This window comes from Atheta coriaria, unplaced genomic scaffold, assembly GCF_025399875.1.
Source record: "Atheta coriaria isolate IRGN ID8LTWV9N9 unplaced genomic scaffold, Caltech_Dcor_3.1 hic_scaffold_7_pilon, whole genome shotgun sequence".
Lineage (NCBI taxonomy): Eukaryota > Metazoa > Arthropoda > Insecta > Coleoptera > Staphylinidae > Dalotia > Dalotia coriaria.
Window position 1 is genome coordinate 13,075,703 of NW_027045449.1, and position 17,753 is coordinate 13,093,455.

The following is a 17,753-nucleotide window of genomic DNA, read 5'->3' on the forward strand; positions in this document are numbered from 1 at the left end:
TAAATTAAATTAATAATTTGATGATTTCTTTTTAATGGTTTTGAATTTTAATAAATTTCTAAACATTCTTAACCAACACTACTTATTGAAACCTGGCTACAATATCAGTTGAAAATGTGGCCAAAGAAACAATATTTTATTGCATTTAATTTAGCCGAAAACTTTTATTGGAATAATCATTCTATAATAGATTGGATTAACATCAGTGCATTTCTTTTTATTGTGATTGGCAATTTAAGTTTTATTATTCTACAACTTTGTAATAAAAATAGTAACATACAGTAACTGTTAAATTAACATGCTATATATTTTTTTCAAATTTAAAGATAATGGAAAATTATTTGAAGACGTGACTTTAAATTTGTCATGGCTTACATCAACATTAAACGGACAATTTGTAGCATATTCACTTAAAATCGCGTCCGCAGCGGGCCAAGAAGTGTGGGAGTTTGTTGAAACACATCCACAATATGAATATACCCAAAAGAAAATGCAACATAACATAAATATTGATACGTGGATAGTTAAATTTATTTATTTTTTAGTAACTGTTTCAGTAATGGTTGGTTTATTCGTCTTTGAATTGGAGGTATGTGATGTAGATTCGAATGACCTTGAGTGTGGCCTTGCATATCCTAGTGTAAGTATTAAATATTCATCATGTTGTTGAATATAAATATTGCAAATGTTAGAATATTGATTTTAGTATCTCTATATTAATCTGAGTCAGAGGCCATATCGCGAATTGTATAACTTAATATTTTTCTTTCTTTGGACTTATTTTGTCTTCGCGACGCTCATCAGTTTTAGTTTTTTGCATTTATTATATATGCTTACGAAAGATGCTTTAGAAGAATTTATGTCTATGGTTGAAGCAACCAAAGAAATCAAAGATCATTCACTGCGAAAACAGAGACTTATTAAGGCATATCATTTACTTGAATATTTAAAAAAGTATGTTGGTTTATTATTTGGTTGGATAGTTATTAACTATTACTGCATACCTATTATTATAGGGCTTGGAATCAAACAGCAAATATTTTTGAATTTCCATTGTCAGTGCAATATTTTTCAACTGGTATTGTGCTCGCATTGCTTATAATAACCCAATTAAATGTAAGTGAACAAATTTATTATTGAATATAAAATATTGTTTATAATTATTTTTAGAAAATTGATTTATTGTCGTTGGGTCTTTTTGGGTTTTATATTATTGGTTCATGTGTTGTTGGTTTTGTTGGGGAAGAAATGCGACAATTAGTAAATAATAAATAATTCTGAATGTGTGTTTATGATGTGAATTGGCTTATTTTAGAGTGAAAGATTTAGATATGCAACATTTTATGCAATACCTTGGGATGGTGATGTAAAAACAAGCAAGTTCTTCATGTTTATGAACTTATATTTGAACAAAAACAAATTTGCTCTACCTTTGGCAGATTTGCGTTCCTTAGTTTTGGTAATAATTTTAGAATCAATGTTTTATTTAATAGAATTGCTTTCTTATTACAGATTTTTAAAATGACATATTCTATATTTGTGTTTTTGCGTACTACATTAATTCTACCCGGAAAATTTTAATCTAATCTTAGAATAACAGCAATAACCAGCCTGTATATATCTAACCAATGTGTAATTGTGGATTGAAAAAGTTATAATTTCGTGCTAATTACATATACAATATTATAAGAACGATGAGTTTGTTCGTTAATACTTAGGCAGAGAGAATGTTTTTATTTATTTCAAAGACATACATTTAATGAGGTGTATTGTTATTTTTTTAGCGATATTAAATTTATCTTGTTTTACGAATACGTAACTATTCTTTTTTTAAATTATATTTTATTTTTATTTTTATTTTGAATTACAACTTAACTGTAATAAATATATGTATTTTTAAGTATTGTAAATTTAGCCGTTTTTACAAATTTGTTACCTCTAATTTTTAATTTGGCTCGCAGTCCTGCCATACTAGAAGTCTTTTAAAGGCATAATGCTTCTAAAACATAATTGAATTCATTGTAATGTGTTGTGATAAATTTGTATCTTTAAAGCCATATGTAAAGTGGCGGATAAAAATGGAAAATTTGAAGCATACAGAAAAATTTGATGTTAATACTGTTAAATTCTATTTATTAAGCTAATTTAAACAATACAGGATAATTCCACATGTTATTACTTGCCATAAACAAATGAGCATTTAATAAATAACGTTTAAGTAATATTACTTAATATCAGTCAATGAAGCATTAAGCGCTTTGATCGCTTCATACATTTTTTCAATTTCCCAGTCACTGTTATCTCCTCTCGCAACTCCAATTGTGTATGCTTTATCAGACTCAGCAAAAACTGCGTGCTCTGGAGGAATCACATACGCTTCGGTAGTACTAAATACAGTTTTGCTATTACCTGATGTATCCACCAACGTATTCTGTCCTTTAAACAGATCTGCACTATGTTTTTCTAAGTTTTTAGTGACTGGAGCCGGTCCTACATACTGGAAGCCATATTTTGGACCGGCCTTAACCTAAAATAAAGAAATTGTAAACTATATACGTATTGTGCAGTAAAGTCATCTTATTTAATGATCAAATCGCTTTAAGTGATTAAGAACAATCAAATTTAGAATGTATAGCAGTTGTACTTACGATAACATCAACGTTTGGCTCTATTTTAAGATCTTTCACTTCAATATCTCTGGTAATGACAAATGGTTGCGTAATGACCGAAATTAATTTACCATTATTTGTATACCCTTTGCCAACAATTACTTTCTTTTCTAAATTGCTCTCCAATTTAAATATTTGGAAAGAATTTGCGTTTTCAGTACATTGCACTTGATTGCAAATAAATAATAAGATAGCTTGCACTAAAAACTTATCAAAACAATAATTTAGTGTTTATTCTGTAAGTGCAATCAATTAATTTATATATTTCTATTTTAGTTTTAATATTGTGTTGCCTTGCCAATGTCTTGAACAAGTTATGCCAGAGTGGCAATGTCTCTGTTGACAGTTAATTAAAATCTATATCACAACACAATATTATATCCAAAAATAGAAACAAACTCTATTAAAATTTTTTTAAACTTACTTGTTTTATCATCTCGACAGTTATTGATACCTTTGCACAAGATGCAACTGTCTGACATATGCAATCAAATCTCACAGGTTTATATACAAACCAAAATGGCCATTCACTTGATTTGCATTAAGTTCAGGAGTTCATGGCTTCCGGAAAATAGATGAAGAAATTGATACTTTCATAATATCCTATGGTGACACTGCAAATGTAATAAACATTTTAATTATTCATAAAAGATTTATAAACCTGCAAATCAAAAGCAGAAGGAAGTTAATTAGCAATAACTTATTATTACTACTACAATGAATTAAAACCCTAAATATTGATATTTATAATTAAATTAAATTTAAAAAAATATATACCAATTTTGTTATATTTGCTGCTTTAAACTGAATTGCAATACTGACGCAATGTATTTCTCGGTTTATTCATATTGCACTAGATCGACATGCAATGCAGTAATGCAATTCAATAATTGAATTCATGTATTGCTATTAGTACCAACGTATTTTTATTTGTCTATTAAAGCTTATTAAAAATAATTATTCACAGATTGATTGTGATTCTTTTACTTAATAACTTCATCAATTTTTATATATTTTGGTGCAGAGATATTTGGCCTTCAAAAAAATTCTTATGTCAACATATTGTTGTAAAAATAAAACTGGTGTAAAAAAGGGGATGAAAGTTAGTATAGAAATTTAATAGTAGGCAAAGTTATGTAATGCAAAGCGAGATGGCGCTATATTGCATTACATATTAGCATTTCAATTCTTTTGGGTGAAAACGTTGCAAAAAAAAACAAGAAAACGATGGCAAAGTCGTTGCTAAATGCAATTAAAAACTAAAACAAAAAAGTGCAAATAAAATAAAACTATATTTCTCTCTCTTTCTTTTCGTAATATAAAAATATATATAAATATATATTCTCTTAATAAATAATAAATTCACTTATAAATACAAAAATAAACTCCACGGCGTTGCGCACCCTTTCCTGGGTGCTTTATGAAGAATAAACAAGTGTGCATAAAAGATGGTCATTGTATGAAAGTGAGACATTATCTACGAACTTGGCGTAAACCGCTTAGTGGTGGTAGTAGGCGGGGGCGGCTGGAATGATAGCCTTGGCGACGACAGCCTTGTGCACTGGTTGTGGGTGAGCGGCGTGACCGGAGTAGGAAACTTGAGCTTGGAAGCCATTGTGATGGTCAGCGGTGTAATGCACAGTGCGGGTGATGCCATCGGGTTGCACCAAAGAATATTCGCCTTTGACGACGTCACCGTCGCGTTCCTCGTGTTGGTTTTTCACGTCTCCGGTGTGACCATCATGGACACCATATTGGAAAGCGTAATGTGGGTGAGCCTATAGTACATGCAAAATGTATGACCTTTAATGCAATATTTATTATTAATGCAAATTTGAGTTTGTTCGTTTGTTTGTGACGCTTTCACGGACAAACCTCAACAAATATTGATAAATTTTAGTTTAGAGATAGTTGTTTAACCGGGGGGAAAGCAAATAGGCAACTTTTTGTCGCCAAAATATTATATACAGGGTGTAAAATAAGGGATGAAATCGGATATTGTAATTGAATTATAGTTATTGTAATATAATTTCAATCAAAATGACCCAAAAGTTTATCATGCATATTTCTCGATACTCAATATTATTTGAATATCTTATAGGCGTAGTCCTCACATAATAAATCCAAAATTGAATAATATTTGTTAGACAACGTTTTATAAAAAGTCTACACGGCTAACTTTTACTTTTTAATAAAACAGCTTCAAGCGACATCTGTTAGTCGTTTGCTCTACTATACAAAATAGAATCTAGGTTAGCATTTTTAAATTCAAAAATCAGAACACTCGCGGAACACGTTATTATGAATAGCTATAAATCAATCCTAATCATTTACTATGTAGCAATAGATTATATAATACTCTATAATTTAAACAATAATGTAAATCAAGTTATTTTTCGAATGAAATGAACTACTTTTCTGCTCAATTGGCTGCATAACCAGCAATTTACTAATTTATTGACTTATTACTTTAATTTAAATTGGTGTTTAATAAGTTATGATTATTTACTTACATCTGGGTAGACGGGTTCGGCGTGATGAACAGCTTTGTAAACTGGGGCAGCATGAGCAACAATAGGGGCATGGTAAGATGGAGCAGCAGCGTGATAAGTGGCAATTGGTGCAATATGAGCTGGGGCAGCATAATGAGCAGGGGCGGCGTGAACATTATGATGGCTTACTGACGAGTAAGAAGAAGCGGCGGCATGATGACCATGTCCGGGCAATTCAAAAACTCCAGCGTTAGCCACAGCCACCAACGCAGCAAGAGACAAAATCTAATAATGAAACACAATTAGTATTAGTTGTTTTTTTTTTTTTCCAACTTTCATTTTTGTTTTCCTTGCAATACAACTTACTTTGCTGAACATTTTTCTTTTGTTTGTTGTGTGTTGGTCAGATGTAAGAACTGAACTGATTTTCGGTGGCGATCAACTAAGTATTTATACCAGTTCAGCCCCCGATTTCAAGGACCACGTGCGTTCGAAATGTGTAACACGCTCGGTGCGCGATTTTTGAAAAAACGTAATAATGTGGGCACAAACTACTACCGTCGCGTTATTGGTTCATAGCTCACGCCGGCTTCAGATTCGGCTCACTTTTTCGCCGCGTCATGCGTGTGTCGCGCTTTACTTTTAATTTTGTTACAATTACAAAGAGGTCGAACGACATGCTGCCAGCCGGCCGGCGTGGCCTGGCTTACACTCTCCGCTTGCTCCATTTATCATTTGATATGTGTATCACATTCGAACAACAATGCATTACGTATTTACTAACTAGTTTTGCAGTTTATTAAGATGTAGAGTGATACCGTAAAAATTCAACTACATGGTGATATATTTATAGGGAAACAAGTTTTGTGTTTTGTTTACATCGCGACTTGGTCAGAATATATTGCAATAAAAGTAGCCTAACTAATTAATTTGTGTATCTTAGGCATATTATTATGCATATTATATTATTTAAAAAATATAAAAAATGCTACTAATGCCCCTTAACGCCATCCCGGGTTAAATTATATAACTATAACAATGATTAAATCGTCATTCATCCCTTATTTCACAGTCTTAAAATTACAATTTCGAGACATAAAGTAATCTAGTTAATTTTCCATGATCACAAATATCTCTAGACGACAATTTACCAAAATTTCTTTAATTTTTTGTGTGAAAGCGTTACAAACACACAAACTCATATTTGCATATGCAGTATTAGTTGCAGTGGTTATTATTATTTTTAAAATTTTACTTAACTCATTGTATAAATCACAAATTGAATTGATTTGCTTTTTTGAAAGTAAAACGTCTTGTTTATGTTTATGTCCCATACTCATTCTCATTAATCTAATAACGCAACGCAGCGCGTTTAATTTAAGATTTAGATTGTGTACACTTGCTGCTGTTGTGGCAGCCAGTGTCCGATAGGTGTGTCAATATCCAATCATTTCATTACACTTACTACGACTTGAGTGCAACTATATACGTACGCACTGACAAGCTCATTGTTGCATTCTGCCGAGTGTCGACGAATGCCAAAGCCAAATATGACACGAACGAGAGAAGTAATTAAAAGTTGAAAACTTTCAGACTGGTCGCTGCCGACCTGCATGTTAATTTTCAGTTAATGGTAAAATATGAGCCTGGTTTAATATAGTGTAACAAAGTGTAACTTGTTTCTTTGCTATTTCTACATTGAATTAATATATAAATGAACAATGAAAATTACCGTAACATAAGTTATTGCCCGTGCCAAAATCATCTAGTTCGCAAATTGAATGTGTTGCGATTGTGAAGGCAGCGCATGCTAATACGTGTCGACTAATCGATTCTGTTATTCATAACTTTAGGATAATTAATGATTTTTAAGTCTATTAATGGGATTGAAAGAATAAAATAATAAATGTATATCTGGTTCAAACAATTTGTAAAAATACTATTTGCATTGAACTACTACTTACCATGCAATACTTATTTCAATAATAGAATATATCTTTGGATATTGCTATCCACAAAAATGGCAAAACTATGACTAAGCACTAGAATATAGCCTCTATTATAACGCCAGGCTTAATTTTATAGCAATTTAATATGCATTTAGTATGCATTAATATTGCATACTGGATATAAGTACAACTTCATTCACTAAACTTTTAAACTTTATTAATAAACTCTATGCATTTTGCTTAAACATTTCTATGCCAAAATAATTCTTAATGTAGTGCACTGGACAAAATTGTTTAAATCGGCAAAAAATATTATTTATAATGATTTAATATTTTTATTTTCATTATTGTTCATGAATATTAAATTTCGATAAAAATGTGAAATGTTGCATTCTTTAAGGCTTTGCAAGCAAAAATGTTCATAAAATTTTAATAAAAATGATAGTAGTTGTGACTTGTGACAAAAACTAAAGAAAGAAATTTAAATACAACTTTGGAACAACATAAATATAAGTTATTTTCTGGAATATAAACTTGATTAATTGTAGAGAAAACCTTGTCTGCATATTCCATTTCTTTTATAAATGTAAAATTATAATTGCACAAGGCAAATTGAGAAAATTAAAATTTTCCTGAAACATTTTAATGCATGTGTACTTTAACACATATTTGTTGAGTTAAATATGTTTCACTTGTGAAACATCTTCAGTAAATGATTTTGTAATCATGAAATAATTATATTATCGTTTAACGATAATTTAAACAAGTGAGTATGTACAAAACATAAGAATTAAATTTTATTTGATTTTTATTACGATAAAGTAGTTACTGACATAGTTATTTATTTCCGTTTTGTATTATATTAATTAAAATAAATTTAAAATAAGTTAAAATAAATTGTTGTAAAGTGAATATATAATAGTACAGGATCCGGGGCCTATTTTGTCACTTGATTACTATCAAGCTAATTTTCGGTGAGTAGCTTCATTTTGATAAGACGCCCAACAATTTCCTGTGCGAAAATTTTTGATTGTGGTAGTTAACAGAGGTAGCAATGATAAAATATGTCGATTTGATGATTCTCAAATATTAATTACTAACTGGATTGTTTTTATTAAATCTTAAGATAATTATCTAAATTATTTGAAAAATATTTGTCCTACAAAATCTATGGTTTCATCAAAGAGTCCTCCCTCCAACATGTATTGATAACGAGATCACCAAAAATTATTACTAACCAGCTGATTTTTTTATTACTTAGTTAATATATATATATAATGTCACGGTCATATTGTCCTACAAATTCCGTGGTATGTTATCCCGGTCCTACGCTCAGAAATTGTTAATACCATAAGACCATTTTTCTCATTACTAACTGTAGGACAAAAATATTACATAATAGGTTAGTGTGTTCAGTGCCCAAATAAAACAATGTCCTACAAAAAAACAGGTATGTATCACTAGTCCGACAAAAATTGTCATTTTTTCGTTTTCCGATTTCTAACATAAGATACAGTGAGAAAATCTTTTTTAAAATTTAAATAAGTTTATTTTTTTGAAAAATGAGGTACAAAAATTGGTGTATTGGTGTATTTATAGATAACAAAAATTAATCTTCATCATATTCATCCGATGAATCATAATCTTCGCTACTAACATCGCTGTCATCTTCATTTGTTTCACTTTCCTCACTTGTGATATCTGACTCTATAATAACATTAAAAAATTAAGTAAATTATATAATAATGAATAATCAATCAATAAATAACAATAGTATAAATAGGTTACCTTGTATTTCAGAAGATAATTCTTCAAAAGATGGACTCAGCTGTTGTAGAAAAATACAGAAACCCAAGCGGCACAAAGTTTTCTTTGTTATTGTTTTGTTTAATTTCAGTTGGCGTTCAGTAATTTTTTAACTTATTGTTAAGTGAAATCTACCGAAAAGTCAAGATTTTTTTTTCTCACGCTTGAGAAATAAATTGATTTTTAATTTCATGACTTTCCAATATATATTCAATTGGAGCACCGCAATAGCGTACCACGCTATTTTTACATTTATGATCTGTACTACTACTTTCGACCGTAGGACCGGGACAACGTACCACGGAATTTGTAGGACAATATGACCGTTACATTATATATATATTAACTAAGTAATAAAAAAAAAATCAGCTGGTTAGTAATAATTTTTGGTGATCTCGTTATCAATACATGTTGGAGGGGGAGGACTCTTTGATGAAACCATAGATTTTGTAGGACAAATATTTTTTCAAATAATTTAGATAATTATCTTAAGATTTAATAAAAAACAATCCAGTTAGTAATTAATATTTGAGAATCATCAAATCGACATATTTTATTATTGCTACCTCTGTTAGCTACCAATATCGAGAATTTTCGCACAGGAAATTGTTGGGCGTCTCATCAAAACGATGCTATTCACGAAGATTCAGCTTGATAGTAATTATTTTTACATCAATGATCTGTACTACTACTTTTGACCGTAGGACCGGGATAACATACCACGGAATTTGTAGGACAATATGACCGTGACATTATATATATATTAACTAAGTAATAAAAAAAATTACCTGGTTAGTAATAATTTTGGTGATCTCGTTATCAATACATGTTGGAGGGGAGGACTCTTTGATGAAACCATAGATTTTGTAGGACAAATATTTTTCAAATAATTTAGATAATTATCTTAAGATTTAATAAAAACAATCCAGTTAGTAATTAATATTTGAGAATCATCAAATCGACATATTTTATCATTGCTACCTCTGTTAACTACCACAATCAAAATTTTCGCACAGGAAATTGTTGGGCGTCTTATCAAAATGAAGCTACTCACGGAAAATTAGCTTGATAGTAATCAAGTGACAAAATAGGCCCCGGATCCTGTACTAAAAAATACATTTGAATAAATTTTTTTGCATTCAGTATATTTGCTGTCTTCGTCATGATCATTATCTAACAATTGAGTGGGAACGCAAATAAAACGTAATCTTCAATAATCACATTTTTATTTTTCCTATATACATCAATAAAAAATATAGAATATTTTATAACAATTTATATACTCGTAAAGTATTTTTTACGTTGAAGTAAAATGAAAAAATGAAGGAACTAGAAAGAAATGAAGAAAAATGCTTATGCAAGAAGGAGAAAAACCATTCAATCATCATATTCAATAATTAGACATCAAAATGCGAACGAATACTTGCTCAAATAGCCTCACCCCCTATATCAATCACTAAAAATATTAATGATGATAAACTGGGGCGGCTACGATAGCTTTCTCAGGGTGTGCAGCGTGGCCAGAGTATGAAACCTCAGCGTTGAAGCCATTATGATGATCAGCTGAGTAATGTACATTACGGACGGTGCCGTCAGGTTGAACAAGAGAATATTCTCCCTTCACTACATCACCATCGCGGACTTCCGATTGGCTCTTTTTTGTCACCAGTGTGGTGGTCCTCGACGCCATATTTGAACTCATATTTAGGGTGGTGGTCGGGGTAAACTTCTTCGTGGTGAACGGGAGCGGCGTGCAGAGCAATAGGGGCGGCATGAGCCACAGCAATGGGGGCGGCATGATGCAGCTCATGATGATGCACACTGGCGTAAGAAGAGGCGTGTTCAATTGGGATGGCGACGGCGCAGGCCACCAAAGCAGAAAGAGCTAAAATCTAAAAAGAAATCGTAAATTAAATTACATATAGTAATTTTAATAGTCTTATAATATAGCCTTTTGAACGACTTATTGAGCAGATCACCAATTCAAAAGTATTTAAATTATAGTATTTTGTGATATGCAACCCAATGTACACTTATTTATAAAGTAAAACAAACTGCATTTATAATAACTATTATAAACTCAATATTTATGATTTTTTAATTAGTTGTTTCTCAATTACCTTGTACATTTTGAATTCTATGTAGATTAAATGAGTGAACAATGAAGGAATGGCTGGAGTTGTTGAACTGACGACTTCGGTGAAATGCCGCCGTTTTTTATATCGTGCGCTTGGTAGGATTGTGCAAATGAAGAGAACGAAACAGATCGTATTAAAGAACTACACGCCGAAGAAATTTCAGTGGGGACACTCCCAAAATTCGCCGGTTTTATGTGCGATAACGCAATCGGCAAAGTACAGGAAGTCGGCCAGATCACGGCTTGGCTGCGCGCCGGAGCAATCCGATGAACATGCACGATTATGCAATCAGGTGCTTTTGCTTTCGTACACCGTTTAATTTCATTTAATTTCTAATGCTCCCAGCCGGCCTGCAGCCTCCATGTATTGTGAAATTGAATTTCACCATTAATTTAATTATTATACAATTTCATTCAAACGCAAACATGCATCAAACACAAAACAATAAATGCATTTAAAATAAATAATTATGCAACATACTAGAAGTCATAATAATAATATATTTGTGCATCATCCTGTATAATTGAGCTCATCTGAATTTTCATTTGCTTTACAACAATCTCTTTTGTACAAACATAAACTTTAAGTTTCTCTACCAATTAGCGAATTCGTTTCACTAAAACTATTTTTATGCTCAATCGCAAACGATAAGCGAACTTTTATTGCTAACACAGTCGTAAAATCGAAACATCAATCGTGTCTAATTAATTAGCGCACCTCTGCTCATAATCAAGCCTAATATTTAATTAACTGCACCTAACTATATTATGTTAACAATGAATTAGTAAATGGAATTTGTGTTACGATAGCCCTTTTTTAGTTGATTATCTAAGAAGCATGCAAAGCATGCAGAGTTCTTAGATAATCGGTAGACTTGCACTCAAAACACCAATCGATCAGAGATGCGAAACTAGAGTTTGATTCGCGATATGTAACAGTAACAAGCTTTCGAAAAGTTGATGGGTTTTGACGTTTGTGTCGAATTGTACAATTCTTGAATTTCGACCATTTTGTCCACGCGCTTGCCAATACTCCTTGATTCCTATAAAAACCAAAACGTTTTGGTTGAAATATATCACAACTCATTTGATCATCAATCGGTGAACAACATTACAAATACAAAAATGTATTCCAAGGTAAAGATGAATATTAAACACATAATATTATACTTTTTTTTTTATAAAATTTATTAACACAATGTTTATTTCAGATTTTGGCTATTGCTGCTCTGGTAGCTTGCGTTGTTGCAGTTCCAATCGAACATGCTTCTTCTTACGCTAGTGTACAACATCATGAATTGCATGCTGCCCCTATTGCTGTTGCCCATGCAGCCCCTGTTGCTGTACACGCCGCTCCGGTACATCACGAAGAAGTTTACCCTGACCACCATCCAAAATACGAATTCAAATATGGCGTCGAAGATCACCACACTGGTGACAAAAAGAGCCAATCTGAAGTGCGTGATGGTGATGTCGTCAAGGGTGAATATTCTCTTGTCCAACCTGATGGTACCGTTCGCAATGTGCATTACTCAGCTGATCATCACAACGGTTTCAACGCTGAAGTTTCGTATTCTGGGCACGCTGCCCATCCAGAAGTTAAGAAAGTCGTCGCTGTTGCCGCTCCAGTTTACCATCACTAAGTGATTATTTTTGAAGTACTTATATTTTTGTACAATGTTGTTCGAAAATCTAAATAAAATTAGTTTTTTACGTTCTTAATCATTAGTACAAATTATTCCAACTATCAAGTCGTTAAATATCTTGTAACGGTTGGCTAATAAGATAAAACAAGTATTATTAACTTTTGCGTGTTTTGTGCCAAAATTTAAGCCAGAAGAAAGTCGGATATCCGCTATAAAATGTATTAATGCAAATAGCACTACAATTTGGTTAGCTTACATACTGACATTTTTAATTGTTTGGATGTGAAGAAACATCAATTTTTCTTTTATCAGCTTCATTCTTTGATTTTAACGACCAATCAAAATGTTTAACATCAGCATTAAAACCGTTTTCGTCGGCTGTGTAATACACTACTCTAGTGGTACCATCTGGTTCGACAAGTGAATAATGGCCTATAATCTGACTACCATCACTTTGCTCCTGGTGCATTTTGATGTCTTTTGTAATCGGACTGTGTACCTTATAAATATATTTGTATAATATATTCGGTTCAGGCAAGAAAGTATATATATTTTGCAAAAACATAAAAAAACATTGAAAATAATTTACATACATAACAGTAAATGCATTTGCTCGTGTCTGAAAACTTTAACCATTCTCTTATTTCTTTAGAACCATTAACTTTAGTGCAATAGAAATTAGCATTAGTAAAATTTCTAAAGTATTTTCTGTTTCTGTCAACAAATTCGGTTTTCAAATTTTCAATATTCCCAAAGTTCTGGGAATGTTAACTATGAAATATTCTATCATACTTTCACTTATTTTTCTGGCCACAAAGCAATATCACTTGGAAATTTTGTGGTGTGATGTTCCTTTCTGTCGTCCACTTTATCACCCACGTCTAGGTTGTCTACCTGATTTTTAATTTCAACATGATTTGCCGTGTTAATCTGCTCTGATGTGCTTTGGGGAGGATTATCCTGATTTAATGATGGTCGTATTAAATATGATGACAAGGAATTTTTTTGAAGATCATTTCTTTTTTCCTTTTGTACTTTCAGTTTTCGCTTTTCCGAGCCGGATAAATATGTTCGTTGCATTTTAAATTGCAAAATAATTACACAAATATTGCACAAATATGTTTTGTAAAAATTATAAGAAATAACAAATAATAATAAATAAGAAATATTAACGATGTACCTTTATAGAAGCTCTTGTTGATTATTGACTGCAGTTTTGAAAATCACCCACGCCAAATCATCTATGCACAAAACTTCGAGAAAAAACTTTTGTAGAACTAGTGTTTTCGGGGTTGTGATTCAAGACTCACTGACCACTCTCTGTTTTTTAATCCAACTACCACCCCAAAAATGTAGATAAAAATTGTAGGAGGATACACGTTGGTACAACGTGTTCCGCAGATGTGAAAAATGATAGAAAGACGAAATAATTAATATTCCAAAAAGAGAGTTACCCGCTTTTTACAACCTCAATGGAATATTCCTCAACTCATCTCCTCCACAAATGTTCGAAATTTAAAAAATTGGCAATATACTACTCGCGGTTCAGGCGTTTCTGCTGGAATTGCTTCAGTTTCACTTTGAACACTTTGCGAAGGCCATTTAATGTCAACCTCGTCTATTGGTTCTTCTAATTTTTTTGCTCGTTCAATATAACCAGAATTGTCACTGTTATTCACGTTTTCAACCCTTGGTGAAATCATGGAAGTTGGGTTTGCTATTAAATTTGCTCTTCTAATCAAAATTTTTGTTTTCAATTTTGGTGATACAGATGTTATAATAGATGTCTTTGGTGATTCTGTGGTAGTAGCATACTCAGGTTTTATAATTCTCAGATGTTGTGAATTATTTGTTGGCTTAATAAATGTATCATTTTCATTTAAATGTGATTCTCTCTTGTATGCCCATTTCTGTGGCAATTCTGTAGCCGGTAAAACCCATGTTGGAGCTGCTGTAGTTGTTGTAGGCTGCCACTGCCAAACGCTGGGTTTCCACGGATTACTAGGCGGTACTTCTTGTGGGAGTTCTACTACCGGCTTAAAACCCCATGTTGGGTTATGCCATGGATGAGGTGCTTCAGTTGGAGCAGGCCAGTGCCATGCAATGGGTGCAGCAGTTGTGGTAGGGTATACATACTTCCATTTATGATGATGGTGAATAATGATAGGCTTGTTAGCATAGGGATGAACAGTTGTTGGAGCTGCAGTTGTAGCCGCTTTGAAAAAAAATCCATAAGTAGAAGAGGCACTACAGTAAAACGTTAGGAAAAATAATAATATTTGTTGCTGAAACACAGGAATATTTTAATATTAGTCAATACTTTAAAAATTAATAGAGTTTCACGACTTACCATCTTGCAAGTCAAGTTACAAGTATGATTTTTTTGTAAATATTTTTGGTTTATATAGTTTATTTAAATTTCATATTATCTATAATTTGTTTATTGTTCTGCTGTAAAACTGTCTAAACAAACTTAATACCAAATTGAAATAAGAATCATTTAGTGAAAGTTGCAAGTATTCATTAAAATAAATAAATAAATGCCCATAACATATAAATTTTCTTTTGTTTTATTATATTTAATAACAAATTAAAAGCAATAAATGTTTAATCTATGTTTTTACTTCTTACCTATTTTGAGAACTTACTTCTTAACATTTACGTTAATGTTAATACTTAGTTAAATAAAACTTTAACTATTGTTCTTAAAGTTGCCTAATAAGTGGAAAGTAACAAAAAGTTTAATTAACTTTAGTTGCGGCATTAAAGAATGCTTCTGCAAATCGTAAGCGTAATTTTTCAAAAAGTCATGTAAAATAGGCGTGCTATAAAGTCCTTTAAAAATGTACAAACTTTTTTTTGTTGATAAACTAGGGGCTCTTTTAGAACTTAATCCGCAAGGGTCATGCTTCGGTAAAGAAAACTTTTACCTACCGGTACCAATTTGATTCAAAAGTATTTCCGACTTACACCCTCGCGCGTTATTAACAACGAAATTACTAGGGCGCTGGTATTAAATGATTAGGTGTGCTATTCACCACAGAGTCCACACTCACTTCGTTCACACTCCGGATACAATTTTCTATGAGTGTAAAAAATACGCCGATCTCCAATGCTGATCATTTAAACTAATGAGTATCATGTAATCTAATTTCCTGTTTTATTCCATGTCACACGTTTATAGCATTGTTGAGGTGTTCTGTACTTGTCCGCAGAATACGCAAAATTGGAAATCAAATTATTTATCCGTATTTGTTTATTCTTTTTTGAAAATAATGAGGAAAACTAGTAAACCAAACGAGTATCAAATTATACAGCAGTTCAAGGTCAAATCAGGAGTTATTTATGAATATGTATATGTCAATCATAAAAATGCATCCTGCAAACATCTATTTTCTACACCAGCCAATAATTAGGTATAGTAGAAAACAAAGGTTTGTACTTTGTCCATTAAATAAAATAATTTTAAGCACACAAACATACTATAAATAGAATAAAAACAGATTTATAAATGTTAATAATTTTTATTTATTATCCCATCTATCATTTTCAAAATATTTATTACAATACAGTGAGGAAATTTTTGTAGATATATTTTAAGCGTAATACGAGTATATGCAGTAAATTTAACTAATCCTTCAATTGTTTGTACAAAGTTGGCACGTAATCATCATATTTTGCTTGGAAAAAGTTTGCAGCAACAGGTGAACCCAAACTATACTTATCCGCAAACCTTCTCGCACAGAAATTAGGTCTGGTATTAGTCGAGGTGTTCGGTACCACTACCTCATCGAAAGCAATGTGTTTCGATTGCTCATAAATCATAAAAATATATCTATGCAGACTGGTCTTTCGTGGTGGTCCAGCTCCAACATAAGCAGTCAATACATCACCCTTACTAATATCATTCCCGAGCACATTTCCAACCAACCAATGCCTCCATTGCCCCAATTTGGGATCCGCTCGACTAGGCGCATCAGGGTCCACCATGAGTACTGTATAATACTGACCATCTTTAGCTGTCCATGATAATTCCGGTTCCTTACGAACTTGTGTCGGTGTCAAAATATTTCCCAAATCCACCTTCTTGTTGAACTCTTTATAGAATACCTTCAAAGTTTCAGGTGGAATTTCACTCATTACGTCAGTAACAACGCCGTGTTCTTTCCATTTTGGGTTTTCATTCGCACATACACCATGATAATATGCGAACGTAATTATTGTAAGTAATAAAAATGTTGTAGATTTACGTGGTGCTAACATTTTAATTTCTAATGCGAATATTTGTGCGTTGAGTTGAGTTGACCTGGAAGTTGATTGACTGGCAAGACTGGCAACGTTGTTAGTCGACGTAACCTGAGCAACTGCCTGGCACTTAACCGGTATACACCGTTTTAAATTAGCTGATTTGAACACTACGTGGGTTTTATTATGGTGGAAGTAAACCAGTAATCTCAGTAATCTTTCAATTGCAAACTGCTTGTTAATGCATATGTGGTTAACACAATCATTCCATCATGTTAGCATAGTAAAGTCTTTGAAATATATTTCACAGAAAAACATTCGGACACGCAAAAATGAGATTAGTGTAAATTAAAATTGCAATTTATTATTAATTTTATGAATCAACAGGTGCCAACTGTTTTATAACTATTAGCGCTGTTTACAAAACAAAACATTAAATTATTACGTGTAAAGTTGAAATTGCATATAATAAAACTGTTCGTGGATCGAGTGAATACATTACATTCTTATTAGTACCGGAAACTATATTTTTAGGAAACAAAAAAAATGATGGTATTGGATCTAAAAAATATATTATTAATAAGAATTAAAAATGCAAATGGGTGTATATTTCTTTTAATATTGTCTTAGAAAAACCTTTGTTGGTTGAGTCAGGTATTGATATTACAGTACTGAAAAGACATGGAGACTGGAAGTCAACCACAGTTGCTGAAGGATATATTGATTACCCTATTTATAATAAAAAAAAGAATCGCTAAATCTGTTAGTAAGCGCATAACTCAACAACGCCTAGACCAATTTGGCCAAGT

The 17,753-nt window shown here is 32.0% G+C and overlaps 3 protein-coding genes and 2 long non-coding RNA genes across 6 annotated transcripts; 2 read left to right on the top strand and 3 right to left on the bottom strand.

Annotated features, from left to right (window-relative positions):
• The first annotated feature begins 861 nt into the window (after nt 1-861).
• LOC135796373 (uncharacterized) lies at nt 862-1,295 on the top strand. The gene is made up of 3 exons (XR_010549323.1): nt 862-954; nt 1,017-1,116; nt 1,171-1,295. It is a non-coding gene; the product is annotated as an uncharacterized lncRNA (long non-coding RNA).
• Nucleotides 1,296-2,163: 868 nt separating this feature from the next.
• Nucleotides 2,164-3,141, bottom strand: LOC135796372 (uncharacterized). Its single transcript, XR_010549322.1, has 3 exons — nt 3,094-3,141; nt 2,649-2,876; nt 2,164-2,527 (listed from the first exon to the last, which is right to left on the bottom strand). It is a non-coding gene; the product is annotated as an uncharacterized lncRNA (long non-coding RNA).
• Nucleotides 3,142-4,285: 1,144 nt separating this feature from the next.
• On the top strand, nt 4,286-12,743 carry LOC135796369 (cuticle protein 8-like). Of its 2 annotated transcripts, none has more exons than XM_065308370.1 (2): nt 4,286-4,441; nt 12,265-12,743. In XM_065308370.1, the coding sequence occupies exons 1-2, from the start codon at nt 4,289-4,291 to the stop codon at nt 12,694-12,696; spliced, it is 585 nt and encodes a 194-aa protein (XP_065164442.1). In that variant the 5' UTR covers nt 4,286-4,288; the 3' UTR covers nt 12,697-12,743. The 2 variants fall into 2 exon arrangements, with proteins under 2 accessions (XP_065164442.1, XP_065164443.1); XM_065308371.1 differs by lacking the exon at nt 4,286-4,441 and adding an exon at nt 12,145-12,190.
• LOC135796371 (cuticle protein 7-like) lies at nt 10,295-11,252 on the bottom strand. Its single transcript, XM_065308373.1, is given in 3 exon segments — nt 10,295-10,576; nt 10,578-10,808; nt 11,037-11,252. Coding segments are annotated over 3 exon segments (435 nt in total). The 5' UTR covers nt 11,046-11,252; the 3' UTR covers nt 10,295-10,381.
• Nucleotides 12,744-16,329: 3,586 nt separating the features above from the next.
• LOC135795601 (protein D3-like) lies at nt 16,330-16,839 on the bottom strand. Its single transcript, XM_065307318.1, has one exon. The coding sequence runs from the start codon at nt 16,837-16,839 to the stop codon at nt 16,330-16,332; it is 510 nt and encodes a 169-aa protein (XP_065163390.1).
• Nucleotides 16,840-17,753: the final 914 nt, after the last annotated feature.